The 21423-nt window shown below is 41.9% G+C and overlaps 1 protein-coding gene across 3 annotated transcripts in view; it reads right to left on the minus strand.

The window, feature by feature from the left end:
• Positions 1-21423, minus strand: part of agrn (agrin) — a 228782-nt gene that overhangs the window by 105476 nt on the left and 101883 nt on the right. For all 3 annotated transcript variants that reach the window (XM_043676122.1, XM_043676123.1, XM_043676121.1), the window contains exons 8-11: positions 15430-15624; positions 8793-8993; positions 2168-2313; positions 276-381 (exon numbers count right to left, since the gene is read on the minus strand). In XM_043676122.1, coding sequence (XP_043532057.1) covers positions 276-381; positions 2168-2313; positions 8793-8993; positions 15430-15624 — 648 coding nt within the window. The remainder of the gene's footprint in view (positions 1-275; positions 382-2167; positions 2314-8792; positions 8994-15429; positions 15625-21423) is intronic.

Below are 21423 nucleotides of genomic sequence, written 5' to 3' on the forward strand. Positions count from 1 at the left end.
GTGAGTGTGTGAGTGTGTGAGTGTGTGAGTGTGTGAGTGTGTGAGTGTGTGTGTGTCTTCGTTCTGCCTGTCATGCTTTAATTGAAATGGCTGCTACCAACTTCAATACATCCCCACCCCAGGTCAGTCTGGCTCCCAGTTTCGGTTCCGACTGTCTGTTGACTGGACAATATCCAGCCGAAGGGCAACCAAATTGTGGTCGAGTGTCCTAAATAAATCCAAGGCCTCTATGACAGATCATTAGATTACAATGAATGGATGAAAATGGCACTCACCCTCACAGGCACCAGGCATGATGACATGAAGGTCTTTCTGCACATTACAGCGCTTCATCCTCAGTGCACACTCATTATCATAGGTTATCCCATCAGACCCACAGACCTAGCCAGAGAAAGAGAAGGCAGTCTCACATCAAAAGGGAGAAAAAAGGACAAATACCTTCAAAGGAAAAATACTAAACCCTGTGGAAAAAGTAGCACTGGGTAAGTTGAAACATCTGTTCCAAGTATCATTCCCAGCAGGATTTTAAAAAAGGACAAAACCTTGAACAGAAATACAGCTGACAGGAATGAAAGGAACTTTGTTCAATTCACAAACTCAACAGCATCTTTTTTCTAAGTAAGCTTTTCTCCCCTTTTTGAAGAGGAAGTTCTTTCTAAAAGATGTTCCCTCAACTTGCTTCAGGCTATCAGTAGCACCTTCAACAAGGCCTCCCAGATTAAAAATTCCACAAGCCCACAGTTTGATCCTTCCTCACCGCCCCCAGCCCCACCAACTGTGGGAGACCAGAAAGCGATTTGAATATCTGTAGAAATTCCAATGAGATGAGGGGAGCAAGTTATAAATTCAATAACGCAGTGACTGTGAGATGCAATCTCTTGTGGCAAACACAGTTCAGATCCAAAAAATTTACATTTGACCTCTCACCTCTATTTCAGGCACGGAAGGTCACGACACATTCACTTATTTTTTGGATTTCTTTTGTATCTTGGGAATCCTCGATGTGCACCTAAACGGGTGGACGGGGCTACAGTTTAACACAACAACCAGAAAATAGAATTTTTGGCAGAGCGGTGCTGCTGTGGTAATCATCAGCTGATACTGAGGTATCAGTCTAGTTTATGCATTCAAATGAGGGAATTGGGCCTGAACTCTTTTGATTCCGAGATGAAACAGTTGCCTTTGAGCTAAGCAGACAAAGCATGCATTGCTAAAGTCACTTGCCCTGGGGAGTGTCAAAAAAGAATAGTATAATGGCATTGAATGGAAGTGGCATTGATTTATAGAAGCTCTAAATCTAAGCCAGTGCACATGAAAGCTCTGGGTGATAAGTTAAAGAGGTCCTAACAAAATGGACCTCAAATTGACGGGTATGGTTATTGAAAAAAAATCAATGCTGGGTCCTATAAATAACAGTAATGTCACTGCTGGCACCTCCCATTAATCTCACTGGCCACTGCAAAGAAGGAATGAAACTGCATTGAGGCCCATTTTAAGGCATGGACTCAATTATTACATTGATGTGCAGCAAAGAGACATCCTCTTTATCGTCATCTGGATTCATGTAAAGATGTCGTACATGGGGCTCCTTGCACCTTGCTGTGTCTAACCCTAAGCAGCACGTCCTTCTGTTCCTTTGGTCCTTAAATACTTGTTCAGATCGCCCTTAACGATACTATTCAGTTCAGCAACTCCATGTGGTAGCAAGTTGCACATTCTCATTGTTCTCAGGGTAAAGGGATTTCTCCTGAAGCAGAAATGGAGCAGAATAGGTTGATTCATCAAGTAACTGGGCTTAAAATTTGCTCTGCTCTTAAATTTGCAATTGATAAACCCAAAACTGGACACACTCATCATACAGGAATGCAATTCTTCCCTTGTTGAAAGGTACATTTAGGAGCAGGCTCATCATATTGCAAGATATTAAAATACAAGTTTCGAATTAAGGGCTCTTGACCAAGATAGCCTGAAGGACTGAGTGGCAGCCTTGGTAATTTATAAGTGCAGGAACAATAGGATGCCTTATCATCAATCATCAGAGTGCTTTTGTTTTCAAAACGAAGAACAGGGATAAAGGAATCACTTTTCGTGACACTATTACAAAGCTTCATCTTAATTTGGAGAGCTGCCTGTGGTAGTGACGAAAACCAGGAGAGTCATTACTCACAGGATTCCGAGGGACATTGTGACAGAGGAATTCACAAACACAGCGGTCATCTTCCGCATCCTCGTCCCACGTTCCGCCATACTTTCGGCACCGTTCCTGCTCACACTCATTGTCCTCACCTGAGCCCGACCCTCCGGAACCGCATTCTGACAAGAGCAAAAAGACAGGCAGAATACTGCTGAGATGCAAAAACTGGCACAGAAATCAACGGAAAAGGGGTTGGGGGCAATTTAACCAGGAGGCCAGAACGTCAGAACAGTCCTGTCCTTAAGCTTCAGGATCCCCCATTGTCTGAGTTTTTAATTTGCTCTCTTCAGTGGACAGCAAGAAAGCTCAAAGTTAATGAAGTCCTCCCTTTATCTACTGCATGCATTCAGGACCCAACTGCGATTTCAAATCTGGGCTTCAGAGAGAAAATACACTGTTTTTCTTCACAATTTTTCGCTGCAGTGTCAAAGGCTGAGGGATAAACTTATCGAGGTTTATAAAATCATGACAGGCATGGATAGCTAAGGTCTTTTTCCCAGGGTGGGGGAGGGCATAGGTTTAAGGTGAGAGGGAAAAGATTTAAAAGGGACCTGAGGGGGCAACTTTTTCATGCAGAGGATAGTGTGTGCATGGAATGAGCAGCCAGAGGAAATGGTGGAGGCTGGTATAATTACGACATTTAACAGGTATCTGGATGGGTATATGAATAGGAAAGGCGAAGAGGGATATGGGCCAGGTGCTGGCAAATGGGACTAGATTAGTCTAAGAGGAGTTGGACTGAAGGGTTTGGTTCCATGTTGTATAACTCTATGACTCTACAAATAAAAAAAGTCAAAGGTGAACATAATGCCAAGGCCAGGAATCCAAACCTTACCATCTAGACTGTAAGCAAGTCTGTCAAATTATATTCATGGAGAAAAATATGAAATATTTGTATTTATTTGCTGTTAATGCAAGAAAAAAATACAGAGAAGAAGGAGAAGGAAACAAGAGCACTAAAGGGTCCCTAAAGAGGAAGAGGATAAGCATCATGTAAGTCAAGATGCATTTATACAAATGAATTCCAAATTATAGCAAAGTACATTTTGAGCTTATAGATTTTTTGCATTTAGCAGTGCCAAGTTATAAATTTCATGTTAGCATGACAAACATTTCCATTTATTGGTCATTTACCATCTTAAGATAAACTGGGGAGCCAGAAAATAACCAAATACCTCTCTCCTCAGGCAGTGTATAAATGTATCTCCCACCGCGGCACACTGTGGTACAGGTCAAAAATGATTTTAAACTCCTCATTCTCAGAGGTGAGAAAGCAAGTGCTGAGGATGACACAAAATGCTGGGGAGCGATATGACCATAAAACCACAGGAGCAGAAATTAGGCCATTCAGCCCATCACGTCTGCTCCACCATTCAATCATGGCTGATAGGTTTTTCAACTCCATTTTCCCACTTTCTCCCCATAATCTTTGATCCCCTTGGCAATCAAGAGCTTATCTATCTCTGTTTCAAATATACTTAATGACTTGGCCTCCACAGCCCTTTCTGGCAATGAATTCCACAGGTTCACCACTCTCTGTCTAAAGAAGTTTCGTCTTATCTCCATTCCAAAGGGTCTTGCCTTTACTCTAAGGCTGTGCCCTCAGGTCCTTGTCTTGATATAGACAGGTTGGGCAAAAGACTGGCAAATGGAATACAATGTGGGGAAATGTTGGCAGGAAGAATAGAGGAGCTAAATGTTGTTCAAATGGAGAAAGACATAGGGATTGAGAATCTATGTGCATGAATCACAAAAAGCTGGCATCCAAGTTAAACTAGTAATAGGGAGGGAAAACGGAATGCTGGTCTTTATTTCAAAGGGAATGGAGTATAAGAGTAGGACGGTTTTACTAAAACTAATCAAGGCACTAGTCAGCCCATAGCTGAAATATTGTGAATGATTTTGGGTCCTTTATCTAAAGAAAGATAGCATACCTTTGGCATATGACTGGCATTGGAGTCGGTCAAGAGAAAGTACTGTGTTACGAGGGGGAGGTTGAGTAAATTAGGCCTGTATTCATTAGAATATATAAGGATATGAGGCAACCTTATTGAAACATGTAAGATTCTCAGGGAAATTGACATGATTGATGATGGAAAAGTTCTGTGCTTTCATGGAGAGTCAAGGATCAGAGGGTGTAGAGTCATTAGAGATGTACAGCACGGAAACAGACCCTTCGGTCCAACTCGTCCATGCCGACCAGATATCCCAAACCAATCTGGTCCCACCTGCCAGCACCTGGCCCATATCTCTTCTATTCATATATGCACCCAGATGCCTTTTAAATGTTGCAATTGTACCAGCCTCCACCACTTCCTCTGGCAACTCATTCCATATATACACCACCCTCCGCGTGAAAACGTTGCCCCTTAGGTCTCTTTTATATCTTGCTCCTATCACCCCAAATCTATGCATTCTAGTTCTAGACTCTCTCATCCCAGGGAAAAGACATTGTCTATGTACCCTATCCATGCCCCTCATGATTTTATAAACCTATATAAGTTTACCCCTCAGTCTCCGACGCTCCAAGAAAAACAGCCCTCACCTATTCAATCTTTTCTTACAGCTCAAATCCTTCAATCCTGGCAACATCCTTGTAAATCTTTTCTGAACCCTATCCAGTTTCACAACATCCTTCCGATAGGAAGGAGACCAGAAGTCTCCTAACCAAAAGTGGCCTAACCAATGTCCTGTACAGCCGCAACATGACCTCTCAATTCCTGTACTCAATACTCTGACCAATGAAGGAAAGTACACCAAACGCCTTCTTCACTATCCTATCTACCTGCGACTCTACTTTTAAGGAGCTATGAACCTGCACTCCAAGGTCTCTTTGTTCAGCAACACTCCCCAAGACCTTACCATTAAGTGTATAAGTCCTGCTGAGATTTGCTTTCCCAAAATGCACCACCTTGCATTTATCTAAATTAAACTCCATCTGCCACTCCTCAGCCCATTGGGGTTCTCAGAATAATTGGTCGCAATATTCAAAATAAAATGAGGAGGAATTTCTTCTCTCAGAACCCGAGAAATGGTGGAATTCATTACCAAAGAGGTTCGTAGAGGGTGGCTTATTATGTATATTCAAGTGTGAAACAAACAGATTTTTAATCAGGAAGGGAGTCAGGGTTTATGGAGAAAAAGTCAGGAAAGTGAAGTTGAGGATTATCAGATCAGATCAGGGTGGAGCAGACTCAATGGGCTGAACGGTCTACTTCTTCTCCCATGTCTTATCGTCTTGTCATCTTCTTTCCTCACTTCTTTCCATAATTCAAATCCATCCCTTTTGAAGAGCTCTGACCAAAGTAAGTGAACGCAGAAGATGCATCATTCAAATGTCCTCACTCCGTCCAACAATTTAATGCAGCACTAGGCTTTTAGCCACCTTTAGAATTAGCAACTTGTTTCCTAAAGCTATGCTCAATCATTCGTGCAAATGATTTGAAAATTAAAAATGAACAAACCTTGTAAAATAAAAGGGACCAGACTTTGCATCCTAATTTTAGATCAGTCATTGTACAGTCATTCACAACAAACCAGGTCTTTGTACTACAAACATTTATGCTTCTTTCTATAATAGAACAACCCCTAGGTGTCAAATAACTAACCATTTCCACTAAATTACATTAAAGACACTTTAAAGTCATCATGTACATCCCTGAACACCTCAGGAACAGTATTTAGGGAGCATTTACCATCAAACTTCCAGCCTCTCTATCATCCCCAATGCATGAGCAAAGATCAATTGCTCACATTTCTGTTTAAATGTAAATTTTCTAGATGTATTTTGCTTTTTTTGATACCTTATTACAGTTGTTATTGATGCTAAATGTTGAAGAGGTTTGGAGAGCCTGTATGGCACCATTCTATGAAGCATTCAGAGTGATCATTCAGAACAGAGTTGACAAAACTCTTCCTACTCGAGTGCCAAGGGTAAAGATTCCACAGCACCGTGTAAATCACAGGCTTGGTTATTGTTTCCTGAACCTTAGAAATCAAAGGAGATTATACAACATGACAAGAGTAGTGAACTAGGAAATTTGAAATGAAAAGCATTGGGTTATCTATCTGCGCGCTAAGTGCGCCAGGAGATCAGTGTACTACATGCTTGACTTCCTCTACTGTGTCCATTAACACCTGGGCAGAAACACACTGTGAACAACTTTCCACTTGAACTGCAATGAATCTCGTTAAATATTTCCAAACATTAGACTGTCAGCATAGGACTGGCAGAATGAGAGCTCAGGACTGAATATTGAGTTGATTAGAGGAAGGAATACTGCATTTAATTCTCGTCTCCCTGCTATAGCAAAGATGTTGTGAAACTTGAAAGGGTTCAGAAAAGGTTTACAAGGAACAGGCCATGGTTGAGGTTTGAGCTACAGGGAGAAACTGAATAGGCTGGGGTTGTTTTCCCTGGAGTATAGGAGGCTGAGGGGTGAGCTTATACAGGTTTATAAAACCATAATGGGCATGGATAGGATGAATAGGCAAGGCCTTTTTCCAAGGGTAGGGGAGTCCAAAACTAGAAGGCATAGGTTTAAGGTGTCGGGGGAAAGATTTAAAAGGGATCTAAGGGGCAATTTTTTCACGCAGAGGATGGTGAGTATATGGTATGAATTGTCAGAGGAAGTGGTGGAGGCTGGTACAATTACAACATTTAAAAGGCATCTGGATGGGTATATGAACAGAAAGGGTTTAGAGGGATATGAGCCAAGGGCTGGCAAATGGGACTAGATTAATTTAGCTGTGTGGACAAGTTGGACTGAAGGGTCTGTTTCTTTGCTGTACACCTCTATGACTCTAAGAAAAATAATCCTGACCTTTTTCTAGAGTGGTTGGTTGCTAGTGAACTGCCTCTCCCTGCATTGGGAAAGTAGCACCAGGCTGGGGAGTAGATTTCCACCACAAAAGCAATTAAAAGAAACACTGCACTTCACCAATCCCCGATGGAGCTAGTCTGACAGTACGGGGACATGACGTGTAAGGCTGACCTCCCATTTGTGTGTAGCCCTCTCTACCCATGATGGTTTCCACAGCAGGGGGTGGTTTGGAGGAAAATGAATAATTTTGTATGTAGATGTGTTTTATCAACTGCACCATTCAAACTCCTATTGTGATGAGTAATGCCTTGCAATTTAATGAGGACATTTGGTAGAGTGTGGAACACCAATAAACCTGTCTTCAACACACCAGTCTTAATTTCCACTGTCTGAATCTTGGCCTCATGGACTTATGAGCCTATCACTTGGTCAAGGACACTATATTTGGCAGAGTACTGGCTCCCAATTACTTTGTGAAGTGCTTCCCACAAGGGATGACTTTCGACTGCTTCGTTACAGACAGTCAATGCATGACTTACACAAGTAAATTTAACATAGCCAGCAGCAGCTGCACTGAAGATTGGAAAGCTGTTTCCTATGAAAGCCTGCTCAAAATACAACATGCTCAAGTATCGTAGCATATCAGTGTCTGGTTATACAATTAGTATGAAAATAAACCTGCAGTACAGCAGTGGAGAAAGTGAACAGCACACACTCTGCGCTGAGCACTCAAAACCAATCATGGATGAAATTTAATGCCCCCGCCCTGAGGCAAGTTTGGTGTTGGTGAGGGATTTAATCCATTGGGAGGGTGGCAGCTTGAGTTCCCTCTGCCTTCCTCCCACTGCCTCATTCAATGCATGGCAAGAAGGCTTGGGGACAACTTTCCTGAACTGACACTAACTGAGGCCCCTAGGAGGGTGTTTAACGCTTACTTAAGGGCATCTTCCTGTCCCTGCATGGAACCCATCATGTAGGAAGCCCAAAACATGTTAGGGTACTGTTGCCTGATTGAGGGACGTGGCAATCATGTGAGGGCGCGCCCTCGCGCACCAACATTCCTCGCCATTATTCACCTCTGCCTGCATCCCTCAGTCTTGTGATGTTCAGCCTCAGATGGATGCAGTACCTATAGTAGCCATCTCCTCCCTGAGGGTGCTGCTGAGCAATGGTGAGCCACAGCCTCTGTCCCTGGTGTCCCTGGTCTTGAGGAAAACCAACATCACTCCAGTCAAGTGCCTGACTGAATATATCGGATTTCCTCTGAAACATTGTCTTTGCAGGGATACCACTGGCAGTCCATCTGGTAGGAGATCCTCTATTAAATATTGCCTGACAACTTTCTTTCCTCTCCACGCCACCATTTATCATTGTCCACAAATCAAAACATTCATAATCTTATCAAATTGTTTAAAAAAGGGCATCAAATTGTTTAAAAAAGGGGAGGAAAGGATTAGAAATATGAAATCATAACCATCTGTGCCTAATTCTGGCCTAATTCAATCTCACAAGCCCAATATTGCATTTTCATCAGTCTTCCCAGTACAGGCTGCACTGGCAGACTGAGAGTGACTGGCAGAAAGGAAGCTAACAACTGGCAGACTGAGAGTGACTCTCATCTCCAGCATCTGCAGTCCTCACTTTTGCCTGATAAATACTTAGGAATTTGATGAGAAGGCAGTGCCAAGCTTGTTCCTTTAATGGACAGAGCTTCTAAACTGTAGGGCAGCGCCCCTCACTAGTCACGTCTGCACAAGTTCATAAGGGATACTTACCATCATCGCAAAAACCCTCATCCACAACCTCGATTTTCTTCTTCTGCTGGCAGGAGGCAGACTGTAGATCACACAGGTGCATGTACGTGACCCCATCACTCCCACAGACTGAGGAAACGGGTTGATTGTCACACCGAGGGCAGATGCACTGGCCACCCACGCACTTTGCTCCAAACAAACAGATAGTGGCACCACATTGCTCTGAGAAACAGAACAGTGAGAAGGTGAGCAAACAGGAATAGCAAAACATTGAGAAGCCTTTCTGCATCAGGCCCAGAGAACTTCCTCCAATGGTAACCGAATCACTTCAACTTTCAGAAGGAAAACAGGTTAGAGGTCCACACAGGACATTTTTTTCTATTGAATTCAAATTCCACCATGGTGGGATTTGAACCTGGGTCCCCAGAACGTTATCTGGGTTTCTGGGTTGACAGTCTGGTGATAATACCAAAAGGGCATCACTTGCCCTCTGCTAATGTATCTCCTTGGTCGACTTTGCTAACCGTCATTATCATCAAGAGTTTTATGACCTACACATATTTATTCAGTTGCATGACCTACGTGTGACTCCAGAGTCAAGAGTGGGATGCTGGAAAAGCACAGCAGGTCAGGCAGCATCTGAGAAGTAGGAGAATTGACGTTTTGGGCATAAGCCCTTCACCATTCCGGATGCTACCTGACCTGCTGTGCTTTTCCAGCACCCCACTCTCGACTCTGACCTCCAGCATCTGCAGTCCTCACTTTCTCCTATATGTGACTCCAGACCCACAGCAATATGATTGACTGCTTTAGAGGATGGACAATAAATGTTGAACCAGCTAAGGAATCTCTGCTACTCACCCGAACCATGTTTATGGTCAGTCACAACTGATAACAATGGAGAAATAATTAAGGGGTTAAATCAGTCTAAACACCATTTATAAAGCAGCACACAGAACTTATCTGCCTCAGCCTCTACATGGTGTTGGAATGAACACAATCTTCATCCAAAGCAGAGAGCCAAGCCATTTACATTACTGATTGGAGTGGGAGGGGAGGAAAGGATTAGAAATATGAAATCATAACCATCTGTGCCTCTCAGATTGATCAGATTTTCTCTTCACACTCTATTACTTTTTATAGGATCTCTCACCCAAAGCCTCTATGTGACTTCCCTCAATGTCAATAGCAAAGGAGCAATAGCCTGGTCATAGATATCTCCAGATGCGATTTTCTGAAAAGTTGGCAAATGTCACTTGTACCACAGATGATGCCAGCTTCCCTCACTAGATTTAGGGGTCAATCTTATGTCAGCACAGACCTCAGGCCATAACGGACAACAGTGAACTCACGCCCACAACCATAAGAGGGTAAATGGTGTGGTTCCTGACCTCGAGTGAATGTCCTCCCAGTTTTTTTATATTTAAGAGTTATACTCCCACCTTCCTTCAGGGGGAGGTAGTGTTCATGTCACAGCAATCGGAATCCAGAACCCAAGGCTATTGTACTAAGGACATGTGTTTGTATCTCATCACAACAAATGGTAAATTATAATTATTTTAAAAAATTTGGAATTAAAAGCTAGCCTAATGGTGTAAATATTGCTACAGGTAGTTCTACTGTAACATGATGGTTACGTTCTTGTGCAACCCTTCGTTATAGAAAAATCACACATTAGAAACAGCGTTTAAAGTGTTGACGATGTAATCACTTTACAGCCAACACATGTTTTAGAAGTTCGTGGTTTAGAAATAACGTCCCCAATTTGTCAATCGCGTGACAGCGAATTTGCATTGAGGAAATGTACATTAGGACAGAACGACCAGTATTTTAAAAATCCATCTGGTTTATTAATGCCCTGTGGAGAAGGAAATCTGCCGTCCTTATCCAGTCTGACCTATACATGACTCCAGACCCACAGAAATGGGCTTGACTGTGTTAGAGGATGGACAATAAATGCTGACACAGCCAGCAATGCCCTCATCTCATGAATGGATGATACAAAAAATAACCAATCTGACTGATTACTGACAATCCTTCAGTACTGTAAACTGCAGCAACTACAATAATTGGAATAGCCAGCCTGGGGTGTGGGGGGGGTGCAAATACCCAAATAAACCACATACAATCCATGTTAAAGCAAAGTGCTTACATCTGCAGTCAGCTTATCCAATTCTTAAAGTGGGTGACAGACCATTGTACAGTGTATGTTTATTAAATAACTCAGTGGAAGAGGAACATGATCAGAAACACATACATTTCAATTCACATTTAAGTAACTGGTTTCTGATTTGGTGCTGAAATATGAAAACAGACAATAGGGTAGGACAATAGAGATTGCTGTCGTTCCCATAGAGATTCCATCAGGTTTTGAAGCATGGGTTGGAGAAGGACACCCCAACCAGAGCTCCTCTGCTCTGCCTGTTCCATTTCTTTTTTTTGCTTCTCTTTTCTGTAGTTCTTTTCCCCCAAAACTTTTAACTTCTAAAACTTACCCGAAGGGGATGGAGGAGGTGACTCTCAGACCGGAGAGCATTGCTGGTGAGCCTGAGACTGGGCTGATACGGGAGGGGAGTCTCAGGAGGTGTGTCGTGGACCGGAGGCTGGAGCGATGGGTGTGGCAAGTTCCAGACCAGAAGCTGGGGCTGTTGGGTGGGGGTGGGGGGCGAATCCCGGACTGCAGGCTGGAGCGTGTGTGTGTGTGTGTGTGTGGGGGGGGGGGGGGGGAGGGGGTGGAGAGGGGGACACTTTATTGATATTCTTTCAATTCTGTATTAATGCTTAAGTATCAGTGCCTGGGTATCCTGGACCAAAGATGTCACCATAAGCAATGACATTACAAACCTTTGACTGCACTCATTCAAGTGCACCTGACAACAAAGCTAACTTTAATTCTAATTTTAAAATGTGTTTAAAAAGGGAACTATCTTCACCAAAAAGAATTTGACAAAATTAGTTTCTTTCATCCATTTAAAAACAGACAATCTGAGGTCTCAATATTAAAATTACACATAAGTTGGGGTTGTTTTTTGACTTTGTCTATCGTTGAGGGTTTTGAATGAAACATTAAACCAAGGTTCAGTATGGTTGGCTGGGGGATATAAAAGATTCCTATGCTATTATATTGAAAAGGAGAAAGTTATTCTGCCATCCTGCTCAATATTTACCCTTGATCAATGTCACAACAAAAATCATCAGGTCATTATCACATTGCTGTTAGTGGGAATTTGCTGTGTGTAAATTGGTTGCAATGTCTCCTGCATTAGAGCAGTGACTACACTTTAAAAAGGACTTTTGCAGCTTTAAAATGCACTCTACACCCTGGGGTCATGAAAGGCACTTATACAAATGTATATTTCATGAGTTAGCCAGCATTTATGTGACAATGAGGCTCCCGGTGATTTTGGCCACTGATTTTGGCTGCTCCCAAGGCAAGTAAACCTGCAAAGCTCATGTGAGGAGATAACTAAGGGCCAAGAAACTGTGTAACTTTGCTTTGATTACTGACTATCCAATAAACTAAAAATGGGATCTTGATCAAATGGGCCAAAGGGCTGAGGAGTGGCAGACAGAGTTTAATTTAGATAAATCTGAGGTGTTGCATTTTGAGAAAACAACTAGGAGATACTATGGTGAAGAAGGCGTTTGGTATGCAATCCTTTATTGGTCAGAGTATTGAGTACAGGAGTTGGGAGGTCATGTTGTGGCTGTACAGGACATTGGTCAGGCAACTGTTGGAATATTGCGCGTAATTCTGGTCTCCTTCCTATTGGAAGGATGTTGTGAAACTTGAAATGGTTCAGAAAAGATATACAAGGATATTTCCAGGGTTGGAGGATTTGAGCTACAGGGAGAGGTTGAATAGGCTGGGGTTGTTTTCCCTGGAGTGCCAGAGGCTGAGGGGTGACCTTATAGAGGTTTATAAAATCATGGGGGGGCATGGATAGGATAAATAAACAAGATCTGTTCCCTGAAGTGGGGGGAGTCCAGAACTAGAAGGCATAGGTTTAGTGTGAGAGGGAAAAGACATAAAAGAGACCTAAGAGGCAACTTTTTCATGCAGAGGATAGTGAGTGTGTGGAATGGGCTGCCAGAGGAAGTGGTGGAGGCTAGTGCAATTACAACATTTAAAAGGCATCTGGATGGGTATATGAATAGGAAGGGTTTGGAGGGATATGGGCCGGATACTGGCAGGTGGGACTAGATTAGGTTGGGATGTCTGGTTGGCATGGACGAGTTGGACCAAAGGCTCTGTTTCTGTGCTGTACATCTCTATGACTCTAATTAATGGCACATCCAACTATTGTGGAAAATAAAAGCTCATGATATTGTGTGTAACATAAGAGCATGGATAGGACCTTTATTTCCTGGACAGTAGAATGTTGAGGGGTGACCTTATTAGATTAGATTACTTACTGTGTGGAAACAGGCCCTTTGGCCCAACAAAACCACAGTGACCCTCCAAAGAGCAACCCACCCAGACCTATTCCCCTACATTTTCCCCTTTACCTAACACTACGGACAAATTAACACTGCCAATTCACCTAACCTGCAAATTTTTGGATTGTGGGAGGAAATCAGAGCACCCGGAGGAAACCCACGCAGACACGGGGAGAATGTGCAAACTCCACACAGACAGTTGCCTGAGGCGGGAATTGAACCCGGATGTCTGGCACTGTGAGGCAGCAGTGCTAACCACTGTGCCACCGTGCCACCCATTGAAGGCTATATTGAAGGTTATAAAATCATGAGGGCGTAGATAAGTTGAACAGCAGGCACTTTTTCCCTAGGATGGGGATTTCAATGCTCGGGAGCATATTTTTAAGGTGAGGGGAAAAACATTTAGAAAAGACATGAGGGGCAACATTTTTTTACACAGAGAGTGGTTAGTGTGTGGAATGAACTTCCAGAGGAAGTGCTGGATGTGGGTATAGTTACATTATTAAAAAGATATTTGGATTAGGCAATGAATTAGAAACGTTTGGAGGGATATGGGCCAAGCTCAGGCAAGTGGGACTAGTTTAGTTTGTGATTATGGTCAGCATGGATTGGTTGGACCAAAGGGTCTGTTTCTGTGCTTTATGACTCTATGGCTATATCTACTGCACTTCAATAAATCTTTCATTCAAACTTTGATAATAACTGAATGGCATTTAACTCTCTTAAATGTTTTGTTAACTTTGCCGATGTATCAAGTACCTAGCGTGTTTTGTCAGCTATCAAACAGAAACATAGCTCAAAGCACGGTACCATCAAAATGTGAGAATCTTATGTATAAACAAAAACAAAAACAAAATCAGAATGAACCAAGGCTCTTTATTTAGACACCACTCAAAATCTCAGTCATCAATAATACAACCACTTGCAAATACATAGTGTTCTATCATATCGCAATGTCTCTAAGCACTCCATGTGGTGAATGATTTTTAGATAGTAGTGACAATTATTGGAGGTAAATGTAGCAAACTCTGAATGGGCAACTTCCCAACATTTGAAACGTGCTTTGTGGTAACTGCTGACTGAGGGAGAAATCTTGTCCACTGTCACAAAGCTAGTCTCTTTTTTCCTAAAAGCTGTTCATTAGCTCAAGGATACTCTGCCTTTGATTTTTTTTCAGACGGGCAATAAACCAAGCCGGGCTCTGATTAGTCTGATTTGGTACAGAGGTGAAAAGGATCTTGAGAGGCCTTTTGTTTCTATGTAAACAGATGAGACTTCAGGCCAAAGTGGTCATGTTTTAGAAGTGTCCTGTATGATGAAAGGGGAGTAGTCAACTCTTTAGCTGGGCTGAACAGTTTTAGTTCAGTCTTCAACAGTGAGCTGTGTGGAAACTCTCTCTCTTTTCTGCCCTTCAACTTCAACCTATAAGCATGTGTTCCATTTATACTGGGTTTTAAAGGGAGTTTGCTTATAGGGACTGTTGTGCGTATTCGGAACAGCATAATTAAATCTAATTGGATAGGTTAAGCTCTGTAGGGATTCTTTATTCTGTTCTTTGTGTTTCATTGTGTAATGTTGTGAATAAAGTTTTGTCTGTTTTAAAAATTTTGAGTCGACCTAGTTATCGTACTCAGGGTAATTTTCACTGTACAAATTGCAAAGTTACGGTCTGGGGACTGTCTGCTTAAGAATGTTTTGAGTGGTCTGGCCTAGCCCATAACACCACACACTAGGAGAAGTCATAGAATCCATTCAGTATGGAAAAAGGTCTTTTGGGCCTCCAAATCCATACTGACCCATCGAAGAGCATTCCACCCAGGCCCAACCCCATCCCTGTAACCCTGCATTTCCCATGGCTAACCCACCTAGCCCGCACATCCCTGGACACTATGTGCAATTTAACATGGCCAATCCACCTAAACTGCATATCTTTAGACTGTGGGAGGAAACTGGAGCAAACCCATCCAGATACAGGAAGAATATGCAAATCCCACACAGACAGTCACCTGAGGGTGGAATCAAATACATGTCCCTGGCGTTGTGAGACAGCAGTGCTAACCACTGAGCTGCCATGTCACCCTCAGCTTTAAATAGTATCAGGGGATCATTGTGATCCAGGTGAACTACTCCGATACCAGGCTGAACCTCAAGTTAGGCTTGCAGACATGCAACTCCCTCGGAGGGTAATGTCTATAAAAGGCAATACAAAAGTACTTACTGCACTCTCCCTGGGCTGCAACTTGTATATCCCTTTGTTTGATGCAGGACTGAACATGCAGCTCGCATTCATTATTGTACGTGTTGCCGTCTGTGCCACATACCAGCTGCTCAGAGCTGACACATTCTGTGGGGCAAAGACACTTTCCTGTTTCAGCCTCGCAAATGGCACCAAACTGGCAGTTTCCACAGCGATCTGGAATTGGGAACAGAAAGCACAGGGACATCACTTAAAGTCCAAAAGTAACCATTTTATATCCCGCTACCCCCTCCCACCTCACTTCATGAAGGTTAGTGGCAAAAAGGTAAAGTATGCAAACATCCTTATTTACTCCTTGACAAATATATACTGAAACAGCATGGTATGATAGTCAACACAAGGAACATACAGATATCCATCATAGTCAGATGCCTCATGGTTCCTGCATTGCAATTCTTCAGGTTAGTCTCTTTAGCCCCTATGAGAACCTGGGAATGCAGTGTAGCTGCTGGAATCATAGAAACCATACAGTGTGGAGGCATTCGGCCCATCGAGTCCAGACTGGCCCTTGCGAAGAGCACCCCATCCAAACCCACCCCTCTACTCAATAACCCTGCATTTCCCATGGCTAATCCATCCAGCATGCACATCCCTGGACACTGTGGGCAATTTCCTATGGTCCATCCACCTAATCTGCACATCGCTGGGCTGTGGAAGGAAACCAGAGCACGCAGACACAGGGAAACCATGTAAATTCCACCCAGATAGTTGCCTCAGGCTGAAATTGAAGCCAGGTCCCTGGCACTCTGAGGCAGCAGTGTTAATCGCTGAGCCACCATGCTGCCCAAATCAGTGTTCACATTATCCAAACGCAGTAATATAGAAGCATAGAGCTCAGGAGGAATAGGCCAATTACTTTTTTGAGCTTGCTCTGCTGTACAATGCGATCATGGCTGACCATTCAACTCAGTCCTCTGTTCCCGCTTTCTCCCCATATCTTTGGTCTCTTTAGCTCTCAGAACTATATCTAACCCCTTTTAAACTGAAAACATTCAAAATTTTGGCCTCAACCACTTCCTGTGGCAGAGAATTCACAGGGTCACCACTCCCTGGGTGAAGACATTTCTCCTCATCTCAGTCCCAAATGGCTGACCCTGTATCTGTGGCTATGGATTTGGCTTCCCCAGGTCATCGGGAACATTCTTCTTATACTTACCCTGTCTAGTCCTGTTAGAATTTTATAGGTTTCCATTAGATCCTCCCTCATTCTTCCAAACTCCAATGAATGTAGTCCTCCTAACTGATCCAGTCTCTCTCTAAACATCAGTCCTGTCATCCCAGGTCACATTTCACAGAGAAAGTTTGCTTTTACAAGTTGAGAATGATATACTCGGATTCCATACATTGTACAGCACAGAAATAGGCCATTCAGCCCAACTTTCCACGCTGGGTGTTCAGGGACCAAACAAGTCTCCCCTCAACTTACTCCATCAGCATTCCCTTCAATTCTTTTCTCTCTTGTGTGTATGTCTAGTTTCCTGTTCAATGCGTCTCTACTGTTCATCTCAACCCATTGCTTGTGTTAATGAGAAACAGCAAGTAATTTGAACGATTGCTCCTATTGCAGGTTGCCGATTGCGGTTATGTAAGATTTATAGGTTGGCTGTCAGCGATGTCTTAATGTTTTTAAGAACAAGTACAATGACAAGAAAGAGATGATTGAGGGAGACAATTTAATCAATCCAATCAGGATGAAAACTGATAATTCGCCCATTACAGCAGCCAACTAGCTTCTGAGTAATCTAACGATTTTCAACACTTCTACTGTTACGTTCAGAGACTCCACTGAATAAGAAAACTATAGAATCGGCTGAAAATCAGGTAGAAATTTATTGTTATGCATATCACTTCTATTTACCTCAGTCAGTCCCTTGCTGGTCTTGATCTTTATATGAATGCAGTTAAAAGCTATCTAAACAAAATCAATTCACATCCCCAACTGGAAACAGATAGAAATTGCATTTACATAGCGTCTTACAAAACCTAACGATGCCTCAAAACACTTTTCAACCAATGAAGTCCTTTTTGAAGTCCAGTCGTTGTTGTGTAATGACACACTTGGCTATAAAGTACAGACTACAAAATACAGGAGCTGATGTTGCTTTACCAAACATCAGGAAAGCACAAAGGGGAGATTTTAATGATAGCTTCCACAAAGCTTGAATGTCTTTCCTGCGAGGGAACTGCTGCATTGGGCAGTTATTCAGATTGGTCTATTATAACAAAGTTTTCTTTTTCGATTATAGTTTGTGTGTCTCTCACCACAATACACAGTCCTTGAAGAAGGAGGTCAATGGATTTCCTCCCCTGAGGCACATCATTCATTCACAAATTAATCCGGTCATATTCATAACGAGTTGGAAATATCAATTGACAAAGGCAAGTCCTACTGCGTTTCAAAACCTTGTAAAACTCATATATCCATGATTTACATGCGTTATGCAAAAAGAATGGACTGACAAATGCAATAATGTAGTGTGTGAATCTATTATTTTATTTGATTCAATCTGAAACCCACATCACTCACCATACTACAAACAAATTCCATTGTATTTATGGAGACATTAGATCATATAAGAGATAACCACCGTAGATCTCTTATTGCCCTATGCACAGCAGAAAGATTACTGAGAGCAATTTCCTTGGTAAAGTTATATATAGAAGGGTACAATCTATCAGGTCATTGATGTAGCCAAACTCTCAAACTATATTATTGCCCATGAGAGCTAATGTTTCTTTTCATTCTGCTTGTAAATCATGGTTGCATGGATGTTATAAGGGTTTGAAACACAGTATGACCTGCCTTTAACAATTAATATTTCCAGCTAATTATGAATATCTTGGAAACCTGCCCAAGATCTTTTAATTATGCAGGACCGCAATAATAATACGGCAATAAAAGATTGCTTTTGTGCCCCAAAACCTGCCACCCTATGAATAAAGGATGCCAATGTGTGCCAGATCTCGTGGCAGTTTTACATACGAGCAGATGCCCATAGATTGACACTGCACTTACTCGTGTTACATTAGCTTCTCAAGGCCAGCTGCCAGAAAGAGTGTCATTCATTCCATCTGCCTGGCCGGTGTTTGGACCCAGGTCTCAGAGGTGAGAGGCCAGTTCCGAAATCACTTTGTCAACCAGTCCTGTCCCCATCTGATAGTGTCTAATAAAATGTCTCCCTTCAGATCAGCAGATACCCTATATAGGTGCGATCCAATTCAAGGTTATGCTTGCTGAATTACAATATCCATTTGTACATTTAAATTAAGGTCATCTCATGTTCAAATATAATGGTTCTATATCAGCATCACCTGTCTCCTGAATTATAGAGATAGCGGTTTCAATAGCATCTCAGACTCTTTATTAAGGAGTGTTATTGATAACACACTCAGCCCCGCACTAAAATTGCACAGAGATTAATACTAGTACGTGACAATGAGCAGAAATTGGATTCAATAGAAAACCTTAATGGAATGTCATTCTGCTTGCTACACACAATAAGCTGTGAAGAACCCAAAAGCTCAGTCTGGCACAGGTTCTACACATCTGCCATAATTCACATTAACAGAATATTATACATCAAATGGAAAGATTAAACAGTTTCACAGTGAAAATGGAAAAGCAGCAAATTGAAAAAGGACACATTTTGGTGGAAGCAATTCAGCTGATAAAATGAGCAATGGCCACAAGATATTTCCCCCGACCTTCCGAGAAACAGTGGTCTGTCGTAAAACTTCTTGAAATGATTCAAAATCAATTGAATTGTGAAAAGAAGGAAAAGGGTACACTCACTGTTCAAAGAAAATGGTGGGAACAGAAATGACTTCCCATGATACATTTACTAGAAGATCAAATTGTGAAAATGATGATTAAAACATAAAAATGTAATATTATTGTGATAACCCCTTTAAGGCCCCTGGGAAATTACTATCCCTGTGGAGCTTTTAGGAGTATGAATTTCCTTGGTAACCGACAATGGCCTATCCAGCTGGAACTCATCACCTGAGCCCTTTATAAAGCAGGCCCAGGGATGGGTTTTGCAGAACTGTCTGTCCTGGGCTGGTACTTGCCTGTGTATGCCACGATTAGTGGCTCTATTTTGATGTTCAACAACAAACAAGGTCTGTTTCCAATTGGGATTCCTGAGTTATTACAATTAAAACACAAACCAGCAGATGATACTTGGTAAATAAACGAATCGTGAAATTGGAAAGAAACTTTGGTCGATCCCTGAACTGATTCACTTGTTTGCAGTCAGACAGCGGATCTCAGCCAAAACATCAATTGGCACTTAGCTTCATGATCTACACATGGACCAGTTCTTTATGCATAAAAGCAAAAGAAAAAAGTTGGCAACTACATACATTGTTATAAAGAGAGCAATTTTAACCTATTCTGTCCGTCAGGAAACTTTGAAATTCAGTGCAATGCTGGTTTTACACCCAACCCAATTTTAACTCATTCCACCACTTGGCAAACTGACAACCACGTCTGTCTTTACACCTGCCCATTTTAACGATGCTGAACAAAAATATTTACAGGGTTAAAGTCAGAATTCTGCACACTCTTGTGGGCTTGCCCATCCCAAGTTATGATAAAACCCACCCCCATGTCTCAGGACCAATAGTACTCCCACGCATCTGGTTGCAGGGTTTGTGGATTACAAAGTGAAGGGTAGGTAGGTGGATAAATGGGACAAATGGGGGTAAATGAGAATCACTTTGCTTAAATAGTGATGGTGCATTGTCAAGTCAGGGGAAGTTTTCTTGTAGCTGCAAGCAAAGAAAAGCAGAACCAGATTCCTCATTTGCAATTCTATTATCGCAATTCTGAAAATAAATTTTCTCCTTATTCCTGGGGCATGGTTAAGGGCATTTTATTCAACATCAGATTGTATTTCATCTAATTGTAAATTGCTACTGGTTTACATTGATTCCACTCTCACATGTATTATCTTGAGGATCACAAAAGTTCACCAAATTAAGAAAAATAAACGTTGTAATCATCTCCTCATTTACCTCATCATTTAAATATTTCACATCTTCACTAATCCTTGCATTGTTACTCAAATTGGGGAACTAAATTTGGAGTACATATCCAATTTTGTTTCTTTTCAATTAATTTAATGAGATCCAAACTATTAATTAAGTTTAATTACAACACATTTGTTACCTCATCGTATTTTACCGTTGCTTTTAGTTCTACTATGCTTCCCTATTTAGTCTAATATCATGTCAGTTTTGATTGTTCATGACCATTGTCTACTTTAGATAAAGGGTTTCCATTCTATTATACACCGTATTATCACAGTTTTTGTACATCAATCTGATGCATGCACTTGCAGTTCCTTTCAATAGAAAGCACAGTAGAATCAAAGCTTTTGGAAACTAAATCACAGCAGTAGGTGCCAGAAATGACTTAATTTATAGTCGTTGTACAGTGGTAATGTTTGTCCTTGAATATTTCTTTGCACCATAGGAAGTGACAGTATGTGAGCATTGTCACTCCTCCTATTAAAGTAATAGTGAAAGCAGAGCCTGTTTGATGTTAAAATCTGGTAAATGCAGTCTTCCTGAGCCAATTCCTGTCAAATGTAGCAACTTGTTGTTGGTGTTTCTTCTTCTCAACTCATCCTTAAAGAATGCACAACTGATGCTGGTCAAACTGAGGTCTCTAAACAAAGCTGCACATCACCTCTCTTTGCAGCGCATCCACGCTGCTAACCAAGGGTTGCTAACCATGGTTCACATCATATTTCCAAAGAGCAGGGCAAGTAAGCAACCAGCTCAGTTGGTACGGGAATTAAACCCACACTTTTGTGTGGTCATGCACTACATTCTAGGTACCAAGCTTGACAAGCCAAGCATAAAGATTCTGATGTTTTCAACTATGAGGATGAGGGTTTCAAACACTAATTATCCAAAGAAAATGAACATCAACGCTATCATCAGCCA

The sequence above is a fragment of the Chiloscyllium plagiosum genome, chromosome 34, assembly GCF_004010195.1.
Source record: "Chiloscyllium plagiosum isolate BGI_BamShark_2017 chromosome 34, ASM401019v2, whole genome shotgun sequence".
NCBI classification, from domain to species: domain Eukaryota; kingdom Metazoa; phylum Chordata; class Chondrichthyes; order Orectolobiformes; family Hemiscylliidae; genus Chiloscyllium; species Chiloscyllium plagiosum.